This window comes from Mesoplodon bidens, assembly GCF_964165515.1.
Source record: "Mesoplodon bidens genome assembly, chromosome: 5".
In the NCBI taxonomy this organism is placed as follows: domain Eukaryota; kingdom Metazoa; phylum Chordata; class Mammalia; order Artiodactyla; family Ziphiidae; genus Mesoplodon; species Mesoplodon bidens.
Window position 1 is genome coordinate 87,681,107 of NC_138161.1, and position 22,831 is coordinate 87,703,937.

Sequence of the window (22,831 nt, forward strand, 5' to 3'; positions counted from 1 at the left end):
TGGGTTAGCATCTGCACAGAATGTGGCATTTAATGAAAACACTATTGTTTTAATGGCAACCCCTACAGAATACCACCCTTTGTAAAGTGACTTGCCCTTGATGAATTGTAACCAAGAAAGTGGCAATAACGAGGACATTTGGATGGTCAGCACGCAACCCCTATAAGGAACCGTCCACTTCCTGGTTTAGTAATTAAATCATTCAAACATGTACAATTAAGTACAAAACGAAATAAGTACCTAAAGATACTGCCTAAATCATCTTTTGTTTAACAAAACTTGGACCAACGAAACCATTAGCAAAAACCATGTAGGCTAAAAAAAATCACAGTGCCACTGAATAAAAAGTTCAGTTAAAAAAAAGATACACCAAGAAGCTCATTTGGAGAGCAGTGCAATAATAATAATAAAAAGTACTTCAAGTGGAAGCCGCCTGAGCAGGGAACACAAAATGTTCCCATCGTAAGGGTAAAACTAATAGCTTGCAAATGAAATATGACTACAGAGCTGAACGGGTTCTTACGGAAGAGGGGTGCTTTGCTGTGATTGTATTCCAGCATGTTGCAAATGACCTCAAACATTACTCTGCAATAAACACAGTGGGTCTCAAAAACAGTCTGAACTTATTATAAGGTTGGATTCATGTTAAAGTTTCACAAGTAGCTGGAGTTAATAAAGAATGCATAACAAGTATATTAAACATATTGACTCAGCACACTGGGTCAGGAAACGAATTAAGTTTTAGGAGATTTTCCAGGTCCATGAGGCTTGGAGGATCCCCTCCTTCCTGACTGGCATGTTAGAGGAGACCACACACACACACACACACACACACACACACACACACACACGTGCGCGATGAACACAGAGCAGGTCAGCTGCCTTGGCTTTCCCATTACCAGAAGTAGAGCTTGTTCATGCAGTAGCTGCTGCTGCAAGATCTCTAACTGTCTCTGCTCCTCCTCTAACTGTCGCCTGATGTACTCCTGGAGAGGTAGGTGGCAGAGAATTCAGAGGAACACAACGAGAGAAAGAGAGAGAGAAAAAGAACCGGTAATTTCAAAGGTGACAAGAGCTGCCAAGTGAAGTGTGGAAGGAAGGAGGGGAAAAAAGTACCCAGACACCTCCTCACTAAACAGGAAAGGTACCCCGCACCGAAGCAAAAGCGTTTCAATGCAGTCAAAAGCACAAGCCCTCGACCTGCAACTGCAGCGGATTGAGATGGCTCGGTGCTTTGCTGTTACTCTTTGGTTTGGAGAACCCAGCTATATTTTAAAACTTTTCATGACAGGTTCCCTCTTTAGGGGCTACCTGAAATTAACAATGCTATAAAGTTCAGAGGCTCCTGTGCAAGCAGCAGGGGTAAAATAATGGTTGCATGCCATCATGCACTGCCTTTGTAACGGAACCATCTTGCAGTGTCACTGCACTGTCAGAATGTGATTCTAACAAAGAGAGAAAGGGCCTGCATCGATGGCTCCAAGTCCTGGAGACCAGAGTTGCCTGAGTAGAAAAGCTCTTCTGAAGCGATGAAAGAGGAGCACTTGGCTTGTTTATCACGCTCCAGTGCTACTTTCAAAGTAGATGCCCAGGGTTGGGAAAATCGCGAGATCCAGGTGCGTCAGGGGACTTCGGCCTGGGGAGGAAGCCAGGTCGAATGAGTGGGCTTTGCCAAGGTTGTGCGTTTGACTTCTTGAATAGGTGAGAATAGTTGCTTGAGAAAGAGTAAAAACCTGCTTAACCTGAGCAGACCTAAGAGCAGGTGACCCACAGCCCAGAGGCGGCTGGTGCTGGCGCTCCCGCGGGGTCGCCTGGGGGGCCCCGGCTGTACCTGCTCGTGCTCCGCGCGTCTCCGCTCCTCCTCCCGGCGCATCTGTTCCTCATAGTGACGCCGCTGCTCCCTCTCCTGCTGCTTCCGCAGCTCCTTCTCTCGCCTCTGTTGCTGTGGGGCGACAAGCAGACAACCGTGAAGGGAACGGGCAGTGGCGAAGGGTGTCGGGAAGCCAGCAGGGAGAGCTGCAGGACCGTGGCTGTGAGCTCTTAACGAGATGCCTGCATGCCTGAGGGCTCCTCGCCTATGCCATTGGGGGACGCATTGGCCAGGATGGACTGATAGAGGGCAATTCAGTGTTTACCACGCAGGTGGGCTCCCCAGGTTTATATGTCTCCCAAGAAGTTCCCATTCAATGCGTCCTCCCAGTTGACTGATGAGGGTTTCCAAATCAGGGGTAGGTAGAATACCGATGTATAATCAGTTACTTATTATATATCATCAAACTGTTTGTGAGATGCTACAGGCTTTAAAGCACATTCGCAATGCTCATGCCATTCAGTCTTTTGGACACCACGTAGGGCAAATGTATCATAGATCAAAAAAGCAAACACCAGGGGCTTCCCTGGTGGCGCAGTGGTTGAGAGTCCACCTGCTGATGCAGGCGACACGGGCTCGTGTCCCGGTCTGGGAAGATCCCACATGCCGCGGAGCGGCTGGGCCCGTGAGCCATGGCCACTGAGCCTGCGCATCCGGAGCCTGTGCTCCACAACGGGAGAGGCCACAACAGTGTGAGGCCCGCGTACCGGAAAAAAAAAAAAAAAAAGGAAACACCAGAGAAGGGAAGTGACATGTTCAAGGCCACACAGTAACTGTGACTGTGGACAAAACAGAATCTACTGACTCCCACCTGGTCACTCCACTTTCTGATAGACCCTGCTGCCTTTCTTTTTTGGGGCAGTCACTTTTAAGTGTCGATTTCAACTTGTCACTCAAGTACGATGTTAAGTTCAGGAGCCACCATCATCTCATACAATCATTATGTCTCTGAAAGTGGACGTCATGGCAAGCACCTTTCATGCTTTATCCTATTTCAACTGCACAAAAATCTTTTCAGGTAGGTGTTATTAATACTACTATCTCCTATTTTAAATGAGAAAACAGAGGCACAGAGAGATTAAGTAGTTGTCCGAGGTCATGCCCACATTCAAGGTCATACTCAGTAAGTGGTGGAGCTTGATTTCAAAGACAGGCAATGTGACTCCAGTCTGAACTCAATCAATACAGAAGAGGAAGAGGGAACAGGAGTGACAGATCATAATTAATCCAGTCCTTCATTATATTCTCAGTAAGGAGAATATCTTAGGAGTAGTGACAGGAGCCAAGGTTTCCTAGGTAGGGATGGTACCATTCCCCAATCCTTGGAGCATCTGGCATGTGTGGGACACTCATACATTACAAAGTGTTTCCCCGTACCACATGCCAGTGGTGCCTCTTTTGAGAAATGTTGCAGGCCCTTTGTGTTGGAGCCCCGTACTGGCATTAGGATTTCTTCTTCCTCAAATACAAGGTTTGGAGGGGCGATCAGAGGGTCCATTCCCCTGTAACAGTCTCAACAGCACTTCACTGCCTTGCTGAGGAAGCATGGGGTATCCAAACTAAAACGGACCGTGACTGTATCTCACTGAGAAGTTAGCTCTATAAAGCCTGGGAAACAGCTTTCTAGTACAAAAACTCTCTGTCCCAAGCCCAGCTAAACCAACCACAGATAGTCAAAGTGCCAAAGAAGCCCACGAATGAGGTGGCCTTCCTGATGTGGCTGGTGCCTGCAATCCTCCAGACCCGCTCTCTTCCAACAGTCTCTGAGGCTTGGGAGATAAACTGCATCTTTTGAAACTCAATGTCTATCACTTCCAGATCAAGAATTGTTTGTCCATCTTAGATTGTAGGCAATGGGGAGCCGCTGGAAGACTATATGCCATCAAATGCCATGACCAAACCTGCATTGTCAAGGGGGCTCCTACCTGCCACAGGATAGACAGCACTAGAAGCTGAAAATGCAATGTGAGGCCATTCTATGGATCCAGACAGAAAATGACAGGGCACCCATGAGCTAAGTAAGCAAAGGCAGCTGGAGAATCCATGTTCGTCATTGCTGCTGAGACGCAGCCAAAAGGAAGAAAAACTAAAAACTATCCGGATTTCCAGTCATTCCAACAGGACTGCAGTGGACGCCAACTTAAAGGCAGAAATTAGAATTAGGCCAAAAATAAAACGGGCAGAATTTGGTGACTATGGGGTGTGTGAGGGTGAGTGGTGAGTGAAGTTTCTGGCCCAGGAGCATGGCAGGTGGTGTGATATACGAGTTTAGGGATGGGAAGGAGGGGTGTGCTGGGGGGCAGGGATGAGTCGAGTTCCAGACATGTGATTATTTGTTTTACAGAAAAATAATACAGGAAGATGTGAGTAGAAAACATCATCATAGGAACTGACTGAATAATTTGGATTACAGACCCAAAACAGAGATATTTCCAACACTCAACCAAAGTGAATCAATGCCAGCACAGAGAATAAAATAATTATGTGTACAGATCTGGCTCCTGGCAGGAAACAGCCCTAATTTAGCTAACATTTCAAGTTTTTTACTCCCACCCTCAGTCTCCTTCTTGAGGAAAAAATATAATCAAGGCTTTTGAAGATTTAGCTGATTTTTATGTGAAGGATTTGTACATTTTCAACCCCCTTTCCAGGAATCAATACTGTTTTATAATTACAGGCCACTCAGGTCCCTGTGCAAGGTGTACATAGTGTTGACTGCAACTCAGGAGAGTCTGGGCTTCCCAAGAACTCTGTAGTTTCGGAAAAAGACACTCTAAAGTGACTAATAATTACTAATGATCTCATCTGGATCAGCTGCTGCTAAGGCATGGAGGCATCTGCCAGGGCCTTGGTTCCTGCGGTGAGGCTGGAAAAATAAATCACTTCCCCAACCTTGTGGAAGGCACCTTGCCAATTCCTAGCTGCTGTGCCTCAATGTTAATCACCTTTCCAGGAAAATTGTTTGCTCTCTCTCCTCCTGGCTGTGGGACTGTTTGAGGGGACATATCAAAACATGTCAGAGAAAGACCAAGTCCCTGGCCTCAAGCAGACACCTTTACAAAGCTCTGATGACTCTTGCTAGAAGTAGCAATCTGAGAGCAAGGCCTGTGCTTGACCCCCACTGGACCCACCAGCCCCTCATGGGGGGCCTGGCACCTGGCAGGTGCAGAGATTTTGTTCATTGAACCGAATAAGAAATTTGTGGCAAAAGCAGACAATTCAGTACCATCCTAATTTTTTTTCGGCGGGGGGGTACATTTCCCTTCCTATCAGTGCTTATAGCACACCATGCCTTATGTTATAGTTATTTGAAATGTCTCATCTATTCTGCAACCTAGATCGTGGGCAGGGTCTCCGCTCTACTCTGGTTTTTACCTCCCACTATATCCCATAAAGGGCCTGATACCACTGATGTTTGTTGTTTTATATACTATAGATGGGGCAGCAAGAGAAGAGGAGAAAGGCTCGCAGAACCTCAGACCACCCCTTCACCCTTCGACGCCCTCCCGGCCCAGAATATTCTTTTATGCTGAACATAGACAAGGCTTGGAATGTTTTTCTAAAAAGAGAGCCACCCACGATTGGCACTGGCATGGGATTTATTTTCCATCTTAGAGAAAGGCAGGAAAAGAAAATAAGGGAATAGAAGTCTAAGCTGGACGGAGTAGAAAAGGGAAGAAATAAAAATTTTTCTAGGGACTTCCCTGGCAGTCCAGTGGTTAGGACTCCAAGCTTCCAATGCAGGGGGCCCGGGTTCGATCCCTGGTCGGGGGACTAAGATGCCATATGCCGCACAGAGTGGCCAAAAAAAATAAATGCATAAATAAATAAATAAAATAAGATAAAACCCACAGCGCAAATAAGTACCGAAAGAACTTTCAAAAAAAATTTCTAAATGTCACTGAGTTATGCATAAAGATGACAGTGGTTCTGTCAAAAAAGAATAGCTTAAACCAACTACTCTAAACTCTCAGCAGGAACTCCCCACTCCCCCGCCCCAAATATACTGAACTGCCTAGAAGTATATTTTCATCCACATCTCCTTGGAGCCATCTCCAAAAAGTACAGCACATAAAACTAGACATTCAATAGGTTCTTACAAGTTTCTTAATTTTTTTTCTGGTTGGGGAATGACTGATAATACCTACTCTGAAACTTTTCCAGGCTAAAATCATTGTTGCCTTGATCTATGGAGTAGATCATAGGGGTCTTTTTGTCCCTTTGCCTTCTACTGGTGTTCCTGAAGAATGATTCTTTTAGGACAGTTTTTATCTTCCCCAGTGGGTGCTCCCCTCAGGCCACGGCCAGGTGAAGGCTGTGTGGCTGTACTTTCAAGTATGTTCATTTTAATGGAGGAAATAATCCTGTCCCCTTCAGCTCTTCAAGGGCATATTATCTTAGCCCTTAACTATTCAAACTGCATTAAAGTTGTGAGAAATAATACACATGGGTGTTCATCACAAAGGCCATGAAGTTGCTCCTTCTTTCCTTTTATTCCTTTAAATGTTCTTTTTGGATTAAGTTTAACCAGTAGAAAGGTGTGTACTGCACCAGGGTGCTCTGGCCCCGTAGAAGTGACTTTGATGACCTGTTAGAATATGAATTGCATTTTACAGTATTATGAGAAGAGTGGAAAAAAGCTAAGAAGTGCTGAGTTTATTCATATAAATAACTCAGACGTTATTCCTAGCACTATTCAACCACTCCCAGGTGAGTGCACGGGTTTTCAATGATCTCGGAAAGCTTGCCTGAGCAATGGGTCCACTCTAATCTGGACAACATGAATCTTGACCCATTCAAGACTGCCTCTTTCCTTAGCTGCTGAGACTTTCAGAGTCAGACGGGGGCCCACCTCTGGCACCCAGACACCACGTTGTATAGGCGTTTTATGAACTGACGCTACCCTGGCTTCTTCTTGCTTTTCTCTTCAACTCTATTGCTCCTTTCTACTTTATTTTTCTTGTTTATTTTATTTTTAGTTTCTGCATTAACCTTTGTAAGCCACCTTAAAGCATCTTTTTGGAATGGAAAAAAGTCATAAAGAAGGGTATACACAGGCAAACAATAGCTTGGCCCTCCATGTCTTTTGAAACCTCAAAATCTCCCTTGGGAAGATCAAAATGGAGATAAACGAGAAAGTGTAGACTTGTCCTTTGGTTCTTTAAACTCATGAAGATGCCACCTCTGTGTCTGTCAGCTGAGCATGTGGTTAATGTCATTTTCCCACAAGTGGGGATCAATTTGCTCTGGTGCTACCACACCCTCTCACTGGAGAAGTGGTTAAACTGAACTACAGTAACATGTCTAGAACTGGCTGGGACCTACAGGGAAACTTAGCCCAATCTCCTATCTAATCTAAAACTCTGTATCATGGGCCAGAGCAAATATGGCTAAGTACAGCTCACCCATCATTCTAAGGATACAGGATCTTTGGGAAAAGCACAGGGTTGTAATCTGTGCGTATGGTGTTCTTTTTTTCGTTTTTCTGTTTTTTTCTTTTTTACCCAAAGAAGTACTTCATTCTATATTATTCTAATTGGAGCCTCACATTAGCCCTGTTGGGTGATGCAAATGTCATTTTCTTTATTTCCCTCATTTAGAGACTTTCAGGAAGGTTCAAGTCCTTGTCAGTGGCCACATAACAAGTTGAGGGAAATCATGGAATGAATACAAATCATTGTAACAGGCACTGTCTATGTGTGCCAGGTATTTGCTGAGCTGGGTGATTTACATGCTTCAGTTCATTAAATTCCACGATGTGACTCTGAAGTTTATTGCTATCATTCCCATTTTACAGATAAGCAAATTGAAGCTCAGAGAAGTATACTGTTCCATGTCACACGGCTGGAAAATGGTGGAGCACTCTGTGCCCTACTATCCCCCCAGTCCCTAGTACCTGGCAGAGTATTCTATCAATTGGAGAGGCATCCGATCCAGACAGGATACTCTGCTGCTTTTTTCTACTTGCTGAATGTTCAGGTTGAATCTGAGTTTGATTCTTACAACATTCTGGTAGATTTGGGGAAAACAAGGCTAGTTGCCTTTGTGTAAAGGTTTTGGGCCCTTCTATCTTTTACACACATTGTGTTTCCTATTATACAGACTCAAAGGTAACATTCACATTTGGGAATTAATATCCCACAGCTGCAAAGTGACATATCACTGGGGGAGGGGAGTAGGTATGAGAGGCCACAGGACCTGAGGGACAGAACACCGGATCAGAAAATGTAGGACTAGATTCCAGTCCTGCTCTGCCACTGATACAAACACTGCAGACCATACCACACAGTCTCAACAAATATTCGTTTAATGGATGAGTGAAGGTTGTATGACCTTGAATGAGTCACCTTAACCCAAACCTTCAATGAGGGGGAAGATTAGGTGATCTTACAAGTCTGTTCCTTCTAAGAGTCTAAGCAAGAATATGCTACATGGCAAAGCAAAGATCGACTAACAATTCAGAATGAGAAGGGAAGTGAAGCAGAGTTCTGGCTTGTTCTTGAGAGCTCTGCTTCTTTTCATCCTGGGTGACTTCCTGGAAGTGGTGAGAGGAGACCCCACTGACTGTGGAAGACCAGAGTGGGCCTCCAGAGGACAGCACAGCAGCCAGTGCAGGATCAAGTCAGGCTCCTTGGGAAGTACCTCAAACCTTCCCCTTGACACAGGGGCTCTCTCTGTTCAAAGACATTTGAAATGAAAGGCCCCAGCATGGTCTCTCAAATCGACTGCACAGCACACATGCCCCCTCACTTAAATAGGACTGTTCTGTATAAGCTTTGCAGGAGCTATACTTGTGACAAGAGGCATTCAAGCTTCTGGGTACCCCATTTGCCCATTTTAACATCTGTGAAAGTTTCAGCTTTGGAAAGACCATTGCATACCACCCACTTCAGGGCAAGGGTATGATTCCTTGCAACTAACACTGGGATTCCAAGCCTTTTTTTTAGAGGGAGGACGAGAATGAGAATGATGGTCAAGCAGTCTGGCACCTCTGAATTCACTACAAAGTAATCAGAATCACAAAAATGAATAATAATTATTCATGATAAGAACAAACAGTTGGGTAGTGCCTCCTACGATGCCAGGCACTGTCCTAAGCCCTTCGCTCATAGTAACTCATTTAGTTCTTATCACAACCCTTTAGGCATGTACTGCCATCATTATCCCCACTCGACAGATAAGGAAACCGAGGCACACACAGGCCAATATCTTGCCCAAGTTCACTCAGTTGGTAAGTGCAAAGCCAGAACGATACTCTGCATCTGGCTCTTGCCATGCTGCCTCTATGGATTTGAAAGACATCTGTGGTTGAGACGTCTATATATACAAAGTGAAGGATGTTTTATTAATGCTTTTTCAAGTGGCCATTTTCCCCTCTACCTTCACTTTGTTACCTGTCTTTTCCTCACAGAAACAGTAATCAGAGAACCACTGAGAAAACTAGACCAGCTAGATATACCTCATTCTTTTCTTTTTACATGTACTTTACACTATTAAAGATAAACCATCCAGACGCAAGAGGGAAGAGATGTGGGAACATATGTATATGTTTAACTGATTCACTTTGTTATACAGCAGAAACTAACACACCGTTGTAAAGCAATTATACTCCAATAAAGATGTTAAAAAAAATGAGCTGGAACTGTAAATAACAACAACAACAACAAAAGATAAACCATCCAACCCACCCGTCCAGAGCTTTCCTGGAAAATGAACAGCTTAAATGAGACTCTTCTTTTGGGCTCCCTAGCCAACCTTTGATCACTAGGCAGCCCCAAGGCTAAGCACTGTCTGGGTACATGTGGGCCAAGCTAGTCTTTATGCAGGTAGTACAGGGAAAGAAAGTTCTAAACAGGCTGAGCTGCGAGGAGGCTTCATGAAGAATTCTGGTCCTGCCTCTTCCTTGGATGCTAGTCAGAGTGATTATTTATGAGCTTACCTCTGAGCTGCAGTTTCCCTGGGGAGAATGGTTGGTTTTCCTGGGTATCATACAGAGGAGCAAGATGGCCCAATGGACATCCTGAGCACCTATGACTCTGTAGGTTAGTGTAAAAGTCAAGTGCAGATGTAACTCTCAAATTCCTTCTGCCATTGTTCTGAAGACTTAATATGAGACTTTCACATTGAGTCCTATGAAAACAAGCCCATTATAAACCAGTTTATTAATACAATGTCTACAGAGAGGGCCACTCCCACACATCTGGGATGATGGTGAAGATGCTAAATTACATCATATATAGCAAGGTTGCAGGAACTGGTGACATTTGGGCAAGAACACTATCATTGCCTTCAACCATTTCTGGGGCTTAGGTGGAAGGCATTTTAGTTTTGTTTGGTATAACTTGTATTAATGCAGGGATAGCACAAGGACTTGAATCAATAACAGGATACATTTTCTAACAGTAGGAGTTGTTCAAAAATAGAATAGGCTGCCTCAAGCCTCTAAAAGTATAAGCAGAGATAATATGTTAAACAGGTTAAATGTCTGTGAGGAGTATTGTCAAAGGGATTCTTGCTCTGAGAGAAGAATTGGCTTAGACCACTTTTGAGGTCTCTTATGTTCCTCAGCCTCTAGGATTCCATGCAACCGTTCATTGACTGAAGAAAACAAGAGTGAAATGAAAACAATTCGATTTAAATGTCACGCGAAATAGTACTTTTCTGTGAAACTATTTTGTTATCGTAGTTCTATGGTTGGGAACAGCTAAGAATAATGATGGTGTAACATAAGAGATGCAGACTGGATGTAATAAAAGAGATTCCATGAAGACCCCAGACAACTGAAGGCAGCTGTAATGCCCATTCCTCACTGTCACTTAAAAGCAACCCCTGTCATCCACCTAAGCTGCCCTACATACACCCAGGGCCAGAAACTGCCTAATGGTGTTTTTTTCTTTTTTTCTTCCCGTATGAAATGCTATAAATATAAAATACTAGCATATCCTTCCCATTCCTTGAAAGTGTAGAAAGGGGTCTGAGCAAAAGGATTTCAAATATCAGTAGCATTTTAGGCTGCAGTACAGGATTTTCAGGCCAACCTCCTCACCTGGGCAGGAAGCCCCTCCCATCACGGGACCCAGGTGACCAAGCGGACAAAGCCAGACTCCTGCAAGCATGGCAGGGAAGTTAGAACAGGGAATCTTCCTGGGATCCACTGGGAAGCAGGGTTCCATACATCCATGCAAACCACACGACCTCTTGAAGCACGTGTGTGAATTACACGCGTGCCTGATGTGGACCTCGTCAGAGGCCGTGGGCAGGCCCTGCCCTGGACAGTAAGCATCCACTTTGCCAGCCTGGCTCCCATCTGTTTCATAATTTCTGTTCAGTTATTGAAATAACAGAGCAAAAGCCCAGGTAGCACAGGGAGATCAGCTCAGTGCTTTGTGACCACCTAGAGGGGTGGGATAGGGAGGGTGGGAGGGAGACGCAAGAGGGAGGGGATATGGGGATGTATGTATACGTATAGCTGATTCACTTTGTTATACAGTGGAAACTTACACACCATTGTAAAGCAATTACGCTCCAATAAAGATGTTGTTTAAAAAAAAAAAAAGCCCAGCTAGTAAGCGTTCAATCTTGGTGCCTATGCTAACAGCATCCAGGAAGAAAGAGCTGCTCTGGCCCCGACCAGCGGATGCCGCTCGCAGGACTCATTAGGATGCCTACAGTGAATGATTAAGTGAATTAAAGGCTGCTTCTCAGCAGTGCCAACAAATTAACACTCCAGGCCCTGAAATGGGAGAGTTATTCTTGTTCACGGTGTTTTCTTCCGGCTAAGGGCCTGGGAGTGTGGCCTGTGCATGGGAACGCAGCATCCCCTGTCTCCTGCCTGCTCAAGCCACAGTCAGCTGTGAGCCCTCACCTGGAAAAGAAATGACTAAGGGTGGCCACAGCAGGCAGATGATGGGAAAGAAAGATGTTCCTTTTATGGGCAACTCTTTTCTTGATTATTCAGGTACTTGGTGCCAGCTACTGTTCTAAGTGCTTTGTATGTAGAAACATTTAATCCTGGAAACTGTTACTCTCCCATTTTATAAATGAGCAAATGGAGGCTTAGAGAAGTCATGTCTTGCCCAAGATCACAAAGGCAGTAAGTGGCAGAGCCGGGATTCAAACCTAGGCAATCTCTTACTGTACCCTTGACTGTCTTGTTTCTACCTTCCTGGAGAAAGGGTCACTCCCAAGGTGCTGTGTTCCAGGTGCCCAGAAGCTTACTCTTCAGGAATCACAAGAGCTCTACCTTCTTAGGGGTCTTGTTTAGATGCTGGTAGGAGGTGAGACTTGATGCAGCCACTGGTGGCGACGATGGGATCATAATTACATAGTGTGGGAAGTGACAATAAGAAATACTGATGAGAGCATCCAACAAAAAGCAGAGTTTCCCCAGGGGAGGGTCCTCTGAGGCTTGGCTGGGAGGAGGAGACCTTCCAAGGTGGCAGCTGACCCTGTAAGATGAGGTGCATCCAGAAGGATGAAGAATGCAAATGGGCTGCCTCCCTGTGCTGGAAGGCCAGGACTGCTAGGTATGTTGACAGTAGATGCAGACCCCAGCAAGACAAGAACAAGAGGGCTCTCAGAGAAGAGCCCTCAAAAATGGATGGAAAAGTAAACAGGGAAGGTACCTTAGAGAATGAAGGAAGACAGGCAATGGGAGATGCCACCTATTCAGAAAACCCTTAAAACGAAACAAAAAACCTAACAACTTTGAAATCACCAGTTGCAAAATAACAATAAAATATTCACCCACCAATGTCAGTCTGTTCTTCTGTCAGGCGCTGTGCCAAGCCTTCTGTACCTATGACTACATTTACCCTACAACAATTCTGCCAAGTAAACAGTATATTGATTGTGTATATGAGGAAGCTGAGGGTCAGAGAGGGCAAGTAATTTGCCCTAGGTCACGTAGCTAGGATTAATCCTTGGTCTCTGTAGCTTCAAAGTCGGTGTGCTTTGCCCCTACACTAATCTGCTAGCCAGCCACTTAAAAACTGGATATATTTTTTTTCTCTTGATGACATAACCAAATCCCTACTAGTATTATAAACAAATATTCTTTCCAAGGTCTGAATAAAAGTTTACCTGTTGGTACATTTATTTTAATAAATTCAAGAAGGTTTTACTGCCGCATGTAAAAGAGTAAACTTTTGGAAATTATACCTCGGACTCCAGACAAAGGCACCCACTCCAACAATACTCACAACTAATATTTACTGAGTATGTTCTAAGTGTTGCTGCTATTCTAAGGCTTTCTATGAATTGACTCATTTAATCCTTACAATAGCCCTGGGAGGTAAATGCTACTGTTATTTCTAGTTTTACAGATGAGGAAACTGAGGCACAGGAAAGTTAAAGAACTTACATCTAATAAGGAAGATAACGTCAGCCAAAATACTACTCTCAGCAGAATTTCCCCAAATGCTCTGTTGCTCATGGACTCTTCTGCAGTTTCCCCTTGATCCCCCTTTTCCCCCTTTTGGTCTGAAAGCACCTGGGAGAAAATACTTAGGTCCCAAAGAGTAACCATACCCACCAGTGGCTTTTCTGCATTTGGGCTCCAGCTGCCACAGCTTGTGTGAAACTGGCCTGGTCACCCTGAGTGAAAGTGAATACTGAGAGATGATGTGAGCAAAGCTGACCACAATGGATGAGCACATAAGTACGAAAAGTTCTCCAAACGGAAGCACGAGTGGGTCCTGTTAGTCATGTTTAACCTGGATTTGACAAGTCAGTTGAAAGCGAGATCTGTCCAGCTCTTGGCGGTTGACAAAGCTAGGTCTTTCACATCCATCTTCCGGGTTAATCCTCAGAACAACTTCGGTGGTGGGAACAAGCTTTCTTCGAAGCCTCCTCGTAGAGCTTAGGAAGCGGGGCTCTGGGGAGACTTAGGGAGCCACCCAGGCAGGTAGGTGGTGCACGGTGGCCTTCAGATCTAGACCTTCTGACTTCCCGAGCAGGTTGCTTCCTTCTCTCCAAAGCAGAGATGAAACGGATACATTTCTAGAGATTACTACACTAAAACTACCTCTCAAATGTCTTCTTTGTCACTGAAACGAAGGGCTGCTGTTGGCTTACTCCTCTGGGCAGCGTTCTGCAGAGCTGGTCCTGTAACTCCATCGTCCGCTTGAATATGCAGTTTCCTCTGCAACAACATTCAACTCTCCTACGTCCTTATTAGTCTTCTCTGCTTGCTTCTCCTCCCCTACTCTAGTTCTCAGAGAGTCTAGTTCCTAGACTCTCCTCCTCTCGATGCCTACTTCCATGACCATAAACCAGTAATTCCCATTTTTCTTCCCATCCTCAACCCCTCTTCTCTGGCTCTAACTATATAATCCAACTGCATCCGTGGCATCACCACTGGCTGCCTCATAGGCAGCTTTAACTCACTACATTCCAAACTGATCTTATCCTACTGCTCCCAAACCTGGCCCTCCACCTGGATGCTCCAGCCTGACATCGGAGAACCTTCTGTGACCACCTGTGCTCCTTCATGGAAGACATCTGATCAACCACCACATCCTGCATGTTCTATAGGCTCCCATCTCTCTCAAACGTGCCCACTTTCCTCAATCCCCACCCAACCACCATCCACCTAAAGCACCACCCTCTCTGGCCTGGGCTAACTGGTCTCTCCTATCCACTCTTGCTTCCTTCCAACCACTTTCCCTGCAGCCCAAGTCTCATTTCAAAAACGCAGATCTGACAGAAAGACAAATATCATATGATATCGCTTATATGTAGACTCTAAAGAAGAGGGTACAAATGAACTTATTTACAAAACAAAAATAGAGTCATGGATGTACAAAACAAACTTATGGTTACCAAGGGATGGGGCGGGAAGGATAAAATGGGAGATTGGGATTGACGTATACACACTACTATATATAAAATAGATAACTAATAAGAACCTGCTGTATAGCACAGGGAACTCTACTCAGTACTCTGTAATGGCCTATATGGGAAAAGAATCTAAAAAAAAAAAAAGAGTGGAAATGTGTATATGTATAACTGATTCACTTTGCTGTACACCTGAAACTAACACAACATTGTAAATCAACTATACTCCAATACAAAGTAAGAAAAAAAGGGTCACATAAAAAAGAAAAACAACAAAAAAACCCCCAGAAGATCTGATCATATCCCCTTGGTTGAAACATATCAATGACTTCCCACTATTCTTAGAACAAAATATGAAATTCCTTAACCAGGCTTACGAAGCCCAGCAACACAGTGCCTTGGCTTCCCTGCCTAGCACCCCCGCATGCCCCTCACCGCCTTCAGCTGAACGCTGACCGACAGGCCTCCACGCCCGCCTAGGCTCCCAACCCCGTGGTCTGCTCCCCTAGTGCGCCATTCTTTTCCACCACAGCAGTCTGGCAATGATGGTGAAAATGGTTATTTGGGTGATTATTTGCTGAATGCCTGTCTCCCTCACAGATCTCATCTTCACAAGGGCAGACCATTCCCAGGGTCCAGCATGGCTGTCCGCAGAGTGGAGCTATGCATCCACTAAATTTGTCAAGTGACTGCCAGTAGGAATAGGACAAAAGTTTTAATTCTACCATACACTTAAACAGACACTTGATCCCAACGTCCTTAAAAGCCCCAGTCACTCACAATAAAAAGCTAGAGGCTTATAGGGCATTTTAGACTCCAGGCTCTCATTTTGTAAGTCAGTGCTCAACTATTACTGGCCAGTAAGATACTGGTGGTATTTAACTTTTTTTTTTCTGGTGATAGAACCAAAGCAGTATAATATCTTTCAGCTAGAGCTGGTTGTTTTTACAACTGGACGATGTTATGATTGCCTTGAGGGCACCAAATGAGATCTCGGTGGCTTGAAGAACTGAATACAGTTCTCCGAAGAATACAACTTGCTACCATGGAGCAGGTTCGTGCTCCTGGGGTCAATGTGACTCATTTCTGTGACTCAAAGATACTCTCCCCACAATGGAGGTATAGAAAGAAAGCTCTCAGCAAGTTGAAAAATATATATAGTAATTACTAACATCATTTCAAAACTCTTGAGCAGAATCAAGCATCACCACAAATCTTCTGCCCAAGGTTGGTCTGAAAAGATGACCAGAGTAGGTGCCCCAGCACCTCAGGGTCCTGATTCCTGGACCCTAACTCTGTGACGGAGAGTAAAACAAGTTGTGCATTGACTAGGCCAAGTGCCAGAAACTTCTATCAAGCTGGATAAAAATAGAAGAAGCCTTCTATATACTTTTTCTCACTATTGATGGACTTATTCATCTTAGCTGGATTTAATCAAACTCTTGGAACTTAGTTATAAATTGTACTTTATCATTGGTCAAAAGCGGTGCCGTGTACCTAGCATTTCATTGGCCTGAAGCCACGTCCTTTTCATGAAACTGATAAATGACTACATTCAGTGTACAAAGTCCTTCTAAGAATATACAGATCCTGGTTTCGAACCTAGCCAAAACCACATGGTTGCCTATAAATAGCAAAGAGCATACAGGGATTCCTTAGAAACTCTGGTTGGAGGTGACATCTGAGATCACTGAGCAAGTCAAAGGCTACAACCTACACAGCCTTGGGTCACCAAAGGGGTGTCTGAAGGGCCTTTATTTGGAAAAGGAATGTATTTCCCAGGATGCCTGCACAAGGCCACCTGGCTCACAATGAAGCAAAGTTCACAAGCCTAACTACGGGCTTTAACTGCTTCTACGTGACAATGTAGTGCAAGTTCCTGCCAGGGCAGCAGACGTGGATGGGATCCAGCAGGACCGGAGGCGGGAGAGGAATCCCGGGCGGCGGGGACAGTCATTACTTAGGGGTTCAGAACTTACAGTCATCTGAGAATTCAGTATTTCTTTTTTTCTCTATTGTGCAATAGGGGCAAGATAAAGGATCAAAAGATAAAGTGGGTAAAATCTCTTGATGCCCTGTGGTCACAAGCATTCCTGCTTCTGGTGAGAAGCTAGGGCGCATGCACATTGATGCCTAGAGCAAAGTGTCTCCATGCACGCCTTCTGTGCCCGTGGGGTGGGGACATAGAGGGTGTGCCCCACTGGATGCCTGTGCCCCACTGAGCCTGAAAACATCCAAGATAGAGGCTCCAGAAAATGCAGCAAAAGAACAGACACGAGGAGGCCTTGGCAGGAGCTCTGACTGGGAGCCTGAGAGTCAGAGTCCAGTTCAAAGATGAGCACCTGCTGAGTGCAGCTTCTTTGACCTTGCTCAGAAATCCTTAAATTCTCAGTGTAAAAGACCACAGAAGCAGAGGCCAGGTGAAGACTATGGAAGAGCACACTGACTCTGGCTTGCCGGGGGAGAGGCAGGACAGATGCAGTGACAGTGGCTGGGCTCTGGAGTCCAATCTGCTGGGTTTGAAACCTCGTTTTGTCTCAAGCTGCGTGACCGTTAGCAAGTTGTTAGCCTCTCTGAGACTCAGTTGCTTTATCTTTAGACTGGGGGTTCTTGTGAGGATTAAATGAGACAATTCACATGAGGTACTGAACAGAGTACCTGTCTTATGGTTAAGTGCTTCCTCACTGTTAGAAATTGTTATTCGAGCAACTTGATGAAAAAAACATATAATGTTTAAATAGATCAAACCAGGTACAAGAGGAAGAAAATCTAAAAAAATAAAACCAAAACAATACAATGCATCCTCTGAAAAGACTGTACCAACTAAGGATCTAGCTTCAAAGGCCAAGAGTTCTTGTGTTAAAATTTAAAAAAAAGAAAAAGAAGGAAATTCATATAAGAGTGTGCTTGTGTGTCTGTATACACGTGTTTGCATTCTGAGGTATGTTAAACGTTTTATGGGATGACAATGGGGATTTTCTAGGGTTACTTGGTAAATGCTTTTAGCCTGAAACTAAGTGTAGCAAATCACCAGGCAAGGAGCTCATTAGCCAGACAAGGGAAAGGCAAATGGTCCAGATTTCCAGGGCATGATGCTCCAATGAGGTGAGGGCCTCGGGAAATGCTCTTGGAAGGAATAAACCACAAATCAGGAAAGAAGCAGGAAAGGCAGGGTTGGGGGGCAGAGCCTGAGAGGGTACTGGCTGCGGAGAGAGGTTTGATCAGAAGTTAAAAGGAGTAAGCCTTGGATCCAGACAGCAGAGGACGTGGTCCTCAGGAGACCCGAGAGACCGAAGGAAATGGTGCAGCGCTGGGCTGGGGGCCAGTACAAGAGGCTGCAGCCGGCCTGGGTGGGCGGAAGGCAATGACACCGAGGCACAGCTGCAAGGACCTGTCAGAATTTCAATTTGTGCCCAGGAGAGTAACCGGAGGTGAGGCAGGCACCTCCACTCCTACACTTTGTACTTTACTTCTGAGAGCTGGCTAATTACCACCCACCTCCCTTCACCCTGCCTTTGCCTGCTCCTTTGAAGGCGTCTGCCCCCTCAGCACTACAATGCCTCCGTCTACTATAGTGTAATTCTGAGAATACAGGATGGTAGGTGACCTTCAAACCTTTTATGGGCTGAGCATTCGTCACTCCAACAACGTCCTAGACTTACTTACTTAGATTGGAAAGTCCTTCATTTCCCTACTGCTGTTTGCAGACGCTTATAAGGTTCAATTCTGAGGATCACAGTTCACGGCTCTGATTACATATCTACCCTTAGTGCATCAGGGCCCGCATGGCCATTGGGAGAAGGGAGACCTGGGTGTGAATCCTGGCTTTGTACGTACTGGCTCTGTGACGTGGGACCAATTTCTTCCCCTCTTTGAACCTCAGTTTCCTCTTTGTTAAATGGAGATATGCACACTTTGCACGAGAGATCATGGATATACACAAATCCACGATAGCGGTGACATCCTGGATGTAAGCAAAGCACCCCACCTGGTATTTAGCACACAGAAGTCACTCAATAATTGTAACTGTTGGGTATGACTGCTGCCGGTCTGCATACTAATACTCTAGGGACATAATGAGGTTGATGGGATTTATTGCAAACTGGAACGGAAGCCCTCACTGATCCGGGAAGGCTGGACCTGGATGTACGATTTAAAAAGCAAGCCGCTCCTGGAGTCTGCAATTCACCACCCTCTAACTGCAGTGGCCACCTGACAGAGCAAATGAATTGCTGTAAACCGTTAATGAGGGGCAAGATGGTGTTTGGGAGAACTGTAAACTTACTCCCCCGTTACCATGCCGTTAGTGAAGCTTTCGTCTGCCATCCAACTTCCCCAACAGCTATGGTCTCTCAGTTTCCTAACTGTCTAGAGGTTTTGATTTATCTGGCAGAGGAAGGAGGCCCTGGACCAAAGTTCTGGGAAAGAGGCTTTAATAAACGTCTGTAAGACCACACAGGTGAGAGCCTGGCCCAGGGTAAGCCATGCAGGAAAGTGTGGCTGGCACTACGGGTTCCCACACAGATGACAACACACCTATTGGTGAAGGCAAGTCTTGCCCACTAGCTACGGGACAGGCCCTGGGTACCAAGGCGTGCGTGGAAGGACTCGGGAAATGCTTTCTTCAGTGTTCAGAGGAGTAACAAAGGAGTAGCAATAGGCAGGCCCTGCTTTTCCATATTTGACGTCTCGCTTTTCTGCCTATTCACTGTGGTCACTGTGGTCTAGTCAACACCTATACTTCACCTCTTGGTCATTGACTCATTCACTTGTATATTAGTTCAGTCATTCCACAAATATTTAGGAGGTGTCTACTGTGTGATGGGCACTGTTTTAGACACTACTGTCTAGATGCACGATGTAGAGATACACAGGGATAAAAGAGAGAATCTTCCGTCCTCAGGGAGCTTACATTCTAGTGCGGAGAGACAGATATACGAAAGTACATAAAGTACACACGTGTGGGGCTTCCTTGGTGGCGCAGTGGTTGAGAGTCCGCCTGCCGATGCAGGGGACGCGGGTTCGTGCCCCGGTCCGGGAGGATCCCACGTGCCGCGGAGCGGCTGGGCCCGTGAGCCATGGCCGCTGAGCCTGCGCGTCCGGAGCCTGTGCTCCGCAACGGGAGAGGCCACAGCAGTGAGAGGCCCGCGTACCGCAAAAAAAAAAAAAAGTACACACGTGTGAAGGTGATAAGAGCTATATAAAAAAATTTAAGCAGGGAAGAGCAACAGGACATGATGTAGAGAGGGGCTGCGATTAAGTGAGGGGGTCAAGGAAGCCTCACTAAGAAGGTGATACCTGAGCAAGACTTGAAGGGGCTGCAGCCTTCACCTGCTTTCCTGATGTGACCACACCAAGGTTACACCACCCCCAGCAGGGAAGTCCCCCGCCTGTAAGAGCGTCTGGCTGCAGCCTCCTTTGCAGTTCAGCTGTGTGCGCTCCAAGCAGGCTATGGCCTTGACCTCACGGGCGGGACCCCGGGCGGACACCCAGAAAGGGACCGCAGCCACAAGGGGCGGGTCGCAAAGGCGGCCGAGTGCGTCCTCACCTCCTCCAGCCGCCGGCGCTGCTCTTTCTGCTCCTCGATGCGCTTCTGGCGCTCGGCCAGCAGCTGCCGCTTGTGCTCCTCGTTCTCCCGCTGCTGCTGCTCCAGCTGCTGCCGCCGCAGGGCCTCAGACCGCTCCTTGTTGGCCAGCTGGAGCCTCAGAAAGTCCCGCCGCAGCGTCGACTCACCAGGCAGGTTCAGAATGGAGCTGCGCGGCAGGAGAGACAGATCAGGCTCCCGCTCAGGGCGGGGCCATCGCTACCGGGGGTCCCGGCAGAGGCGAGGCAGGCGGGTACCTCACCCACCTGCGGGGAAAGAGGCCACATGCTCAAGCACGGGCTCTCAGACCCTCCGTTAATTCCACTGCTCACCCCCCAAAAGAAATAGAGTCCACGTAACAGACGCGAGTCCAGCCTCCCCTTCAGTGTGACTACTGCATGCCTATGCCGCTCCAGCGCCACAGAGATGTCACATGCCTGAAGTCATCACCTCTCTCCCGGACCGTCCACACCACTCCCTCGCCCTCTATTTCTAAAAGCTGTAGTGAGTATGCAAGCCCTGAGCCCCAGGCCAGCTTATTTTCACTTTTAAGAAAGGCAAGAGCTAAGCCAGCAAATAAAAATGAATAATCTGGAGCGGTGAGGGAGCTTGCTCTACTTGGATGGGTACATCGTCTTCACCGACATCACTGCCTTGAACAGCACAAAGCTACAGACTCCTTGGTTCTGCTTGAAGCCCAGCAAGGAGGAGGGAAATGGTTCCTACTTACTCATACAGACCTGGCCTTTTTAATCTTTCTGGCAGCTTCCCCTTGAAATAAATCCATTAAATAATTATTGAGTACCTACTATGCGGCAGGCACTATAATAGGCTCTAGTGGATACAGCAGTAGCTAAACAAATTCTCCCTCTAGTTATTTTCTTGTGGGGAAGAGAGACAGGCAAATAATTAGACAGGCAGACAAATTATTACAAATAACATAATTTCAGATATTAATAGGTTCTACAGAAGGCAAAAAAAAGTGTAAGAGTTTAAAACGGACAGTGCCAAGGCACTGGGGCTAGGATGAGGGTTCTGCTTGAGATGGGGTGATCAGGGAAGACCGCTCCCAGAAGCTGATAGTGGAGATAGGCCCCAAATGATGAAGAGTCAGTCACACGAGGAGGTAGGGGAAGAACCTTTCAGGCAGAAGGAAAAGCAAGTTTAGAGGCTTGTCGTGGCAACAGGGGTGGCCTTTTTGAGGGTCTGAAGCCCAGGCAGTCTTCCCAGAGCAGAGCAAATGAGAGGGGGAGCGGTACAAGAGGAAGTCAGAGAGCAGAGAGGGTAAAGCCTGAGGCTGTGGAAGCCACACGTGGAAAGCTTGTTAACAGGAGCGTGACATGGTCAGATTTGTTTGGCTGCTGAATAGATGATGTTCTGCAGTGGGTACAAGGGCAAGCAGGGTCACCAGTTGGGCTGCTGCTACAGTGGCTCTGGGGTAGAGACTAACCAGGTAGGGGAGGTGGGGATGGAGGAGGCATCTGGGGAGAGAGTTAATGAAACCTGTTGATGGATCTAATGTGTGGAGTGAGGGATGACTTGCAGGTTTTTTCTTGGCGTCTGGGCTGTGGTGGTGATGCAAACTGGGATGGGGAATGGAAGGGGAGGAGCAGGTTTGGTGGTTGACAAGGGGATCATTCTGTCTTGGAGAGTGGGTAGCGTGCTATGTGAGATACTGCCGTAAAATGACATCAAAGGCGTGGTTCACAGACAGTGCTTGGATTCTACTAATAAGCCTCCTTTAAAACCAACAGCCTTTGTGTAGAACTTTAAACAACCCCCCAAAGGAGGAGCTTATCTACTCAGGCCACATGGTCTGTGCAAAGGTGGTGGGGATTAGGGAACCCAGCCTCCCATGCACATGAGGACGAACCATTAATATTAACTGATGTTGAATCAATGTCAGGCGACCCGAGATGTATTACTGACTGAATCATTAACTGCGTGTGTGAGCTGATTGCTACCGTTGGGCTGTTACCTCATTTCTATAATGAGATAACCACTATCCCTTTCTATTTTACAGGATTTCATGAAAATTAATTAGATGCGTCCAGAAAATAGGACTTGGAACATAATCTTCGATGTGATATAAAGACACGTGACAATTATAGAAACGTTAAGAGATGGCTAGGTCATCCACTAAGTGACTCCAAACATGCGGTTTAGCAAGTGTTAGTTAAGGTGAGGTTCTCAGCTCCATGGAGAGTGATCAGAAGGGCTGACAGGTCTGTCTGGGTGAGCTTTGGAAAAATAGCGTACGACTCTGAAAGCAAGGCATTTGGCCCTTTGCTTTACAAGAATGTTCATTTTCCATGTCACTACTTGGCAGTCACCATATTTATGCAGCTAAACTAGGGGCAGAAAACATATTAAGTGTCTAGATGGAAGGAAAGACTTCTCTTTCAGTCTTTGACCTTGAAAATTCCCGTAACAGGTGAAGAGAGAAAAACTGATGGCCCTGTAACCTCAATCCCATCCTCTTCCAGTAGTTTTAGCAATAATCCAGCTTGGTAGGTCTGAATTAGCTCAGAAAAAGGAGC

General features: G+C 46.0%; 1 protein-coding gene across 5 annotated transcripts in view; it reads right to left on the bottom strand.

Moving 5' to 3' along the window:
• Positions 1–22,831, bottom strand: part of TNIK (TRAF2 and NCK interacting kinase) — a 412,416-nt gene that overhangs the window by 74,250 nt on the left and 315,335 nt on the right. For all 5 annotated transcript variants that reach the window (XM_081235887.1, XM_081235886.1, XM_081235888.1 and 2 more), the window contains exons 12-13: positions 20,256–20,460; positions 1,832–1,942 (exon numbers count right to left, since the gene is read on the bottom strand). In XM_081235887.1, the coding sequence (XP_081092013.1) occupies positions 1,832–1,942; positions 20,256–20,460 (316 nt within the window). The remainder of the gene's footprint in view (positions 1–1,831; positions 1,943–20,255; positions 20,461–22,831) is intronic.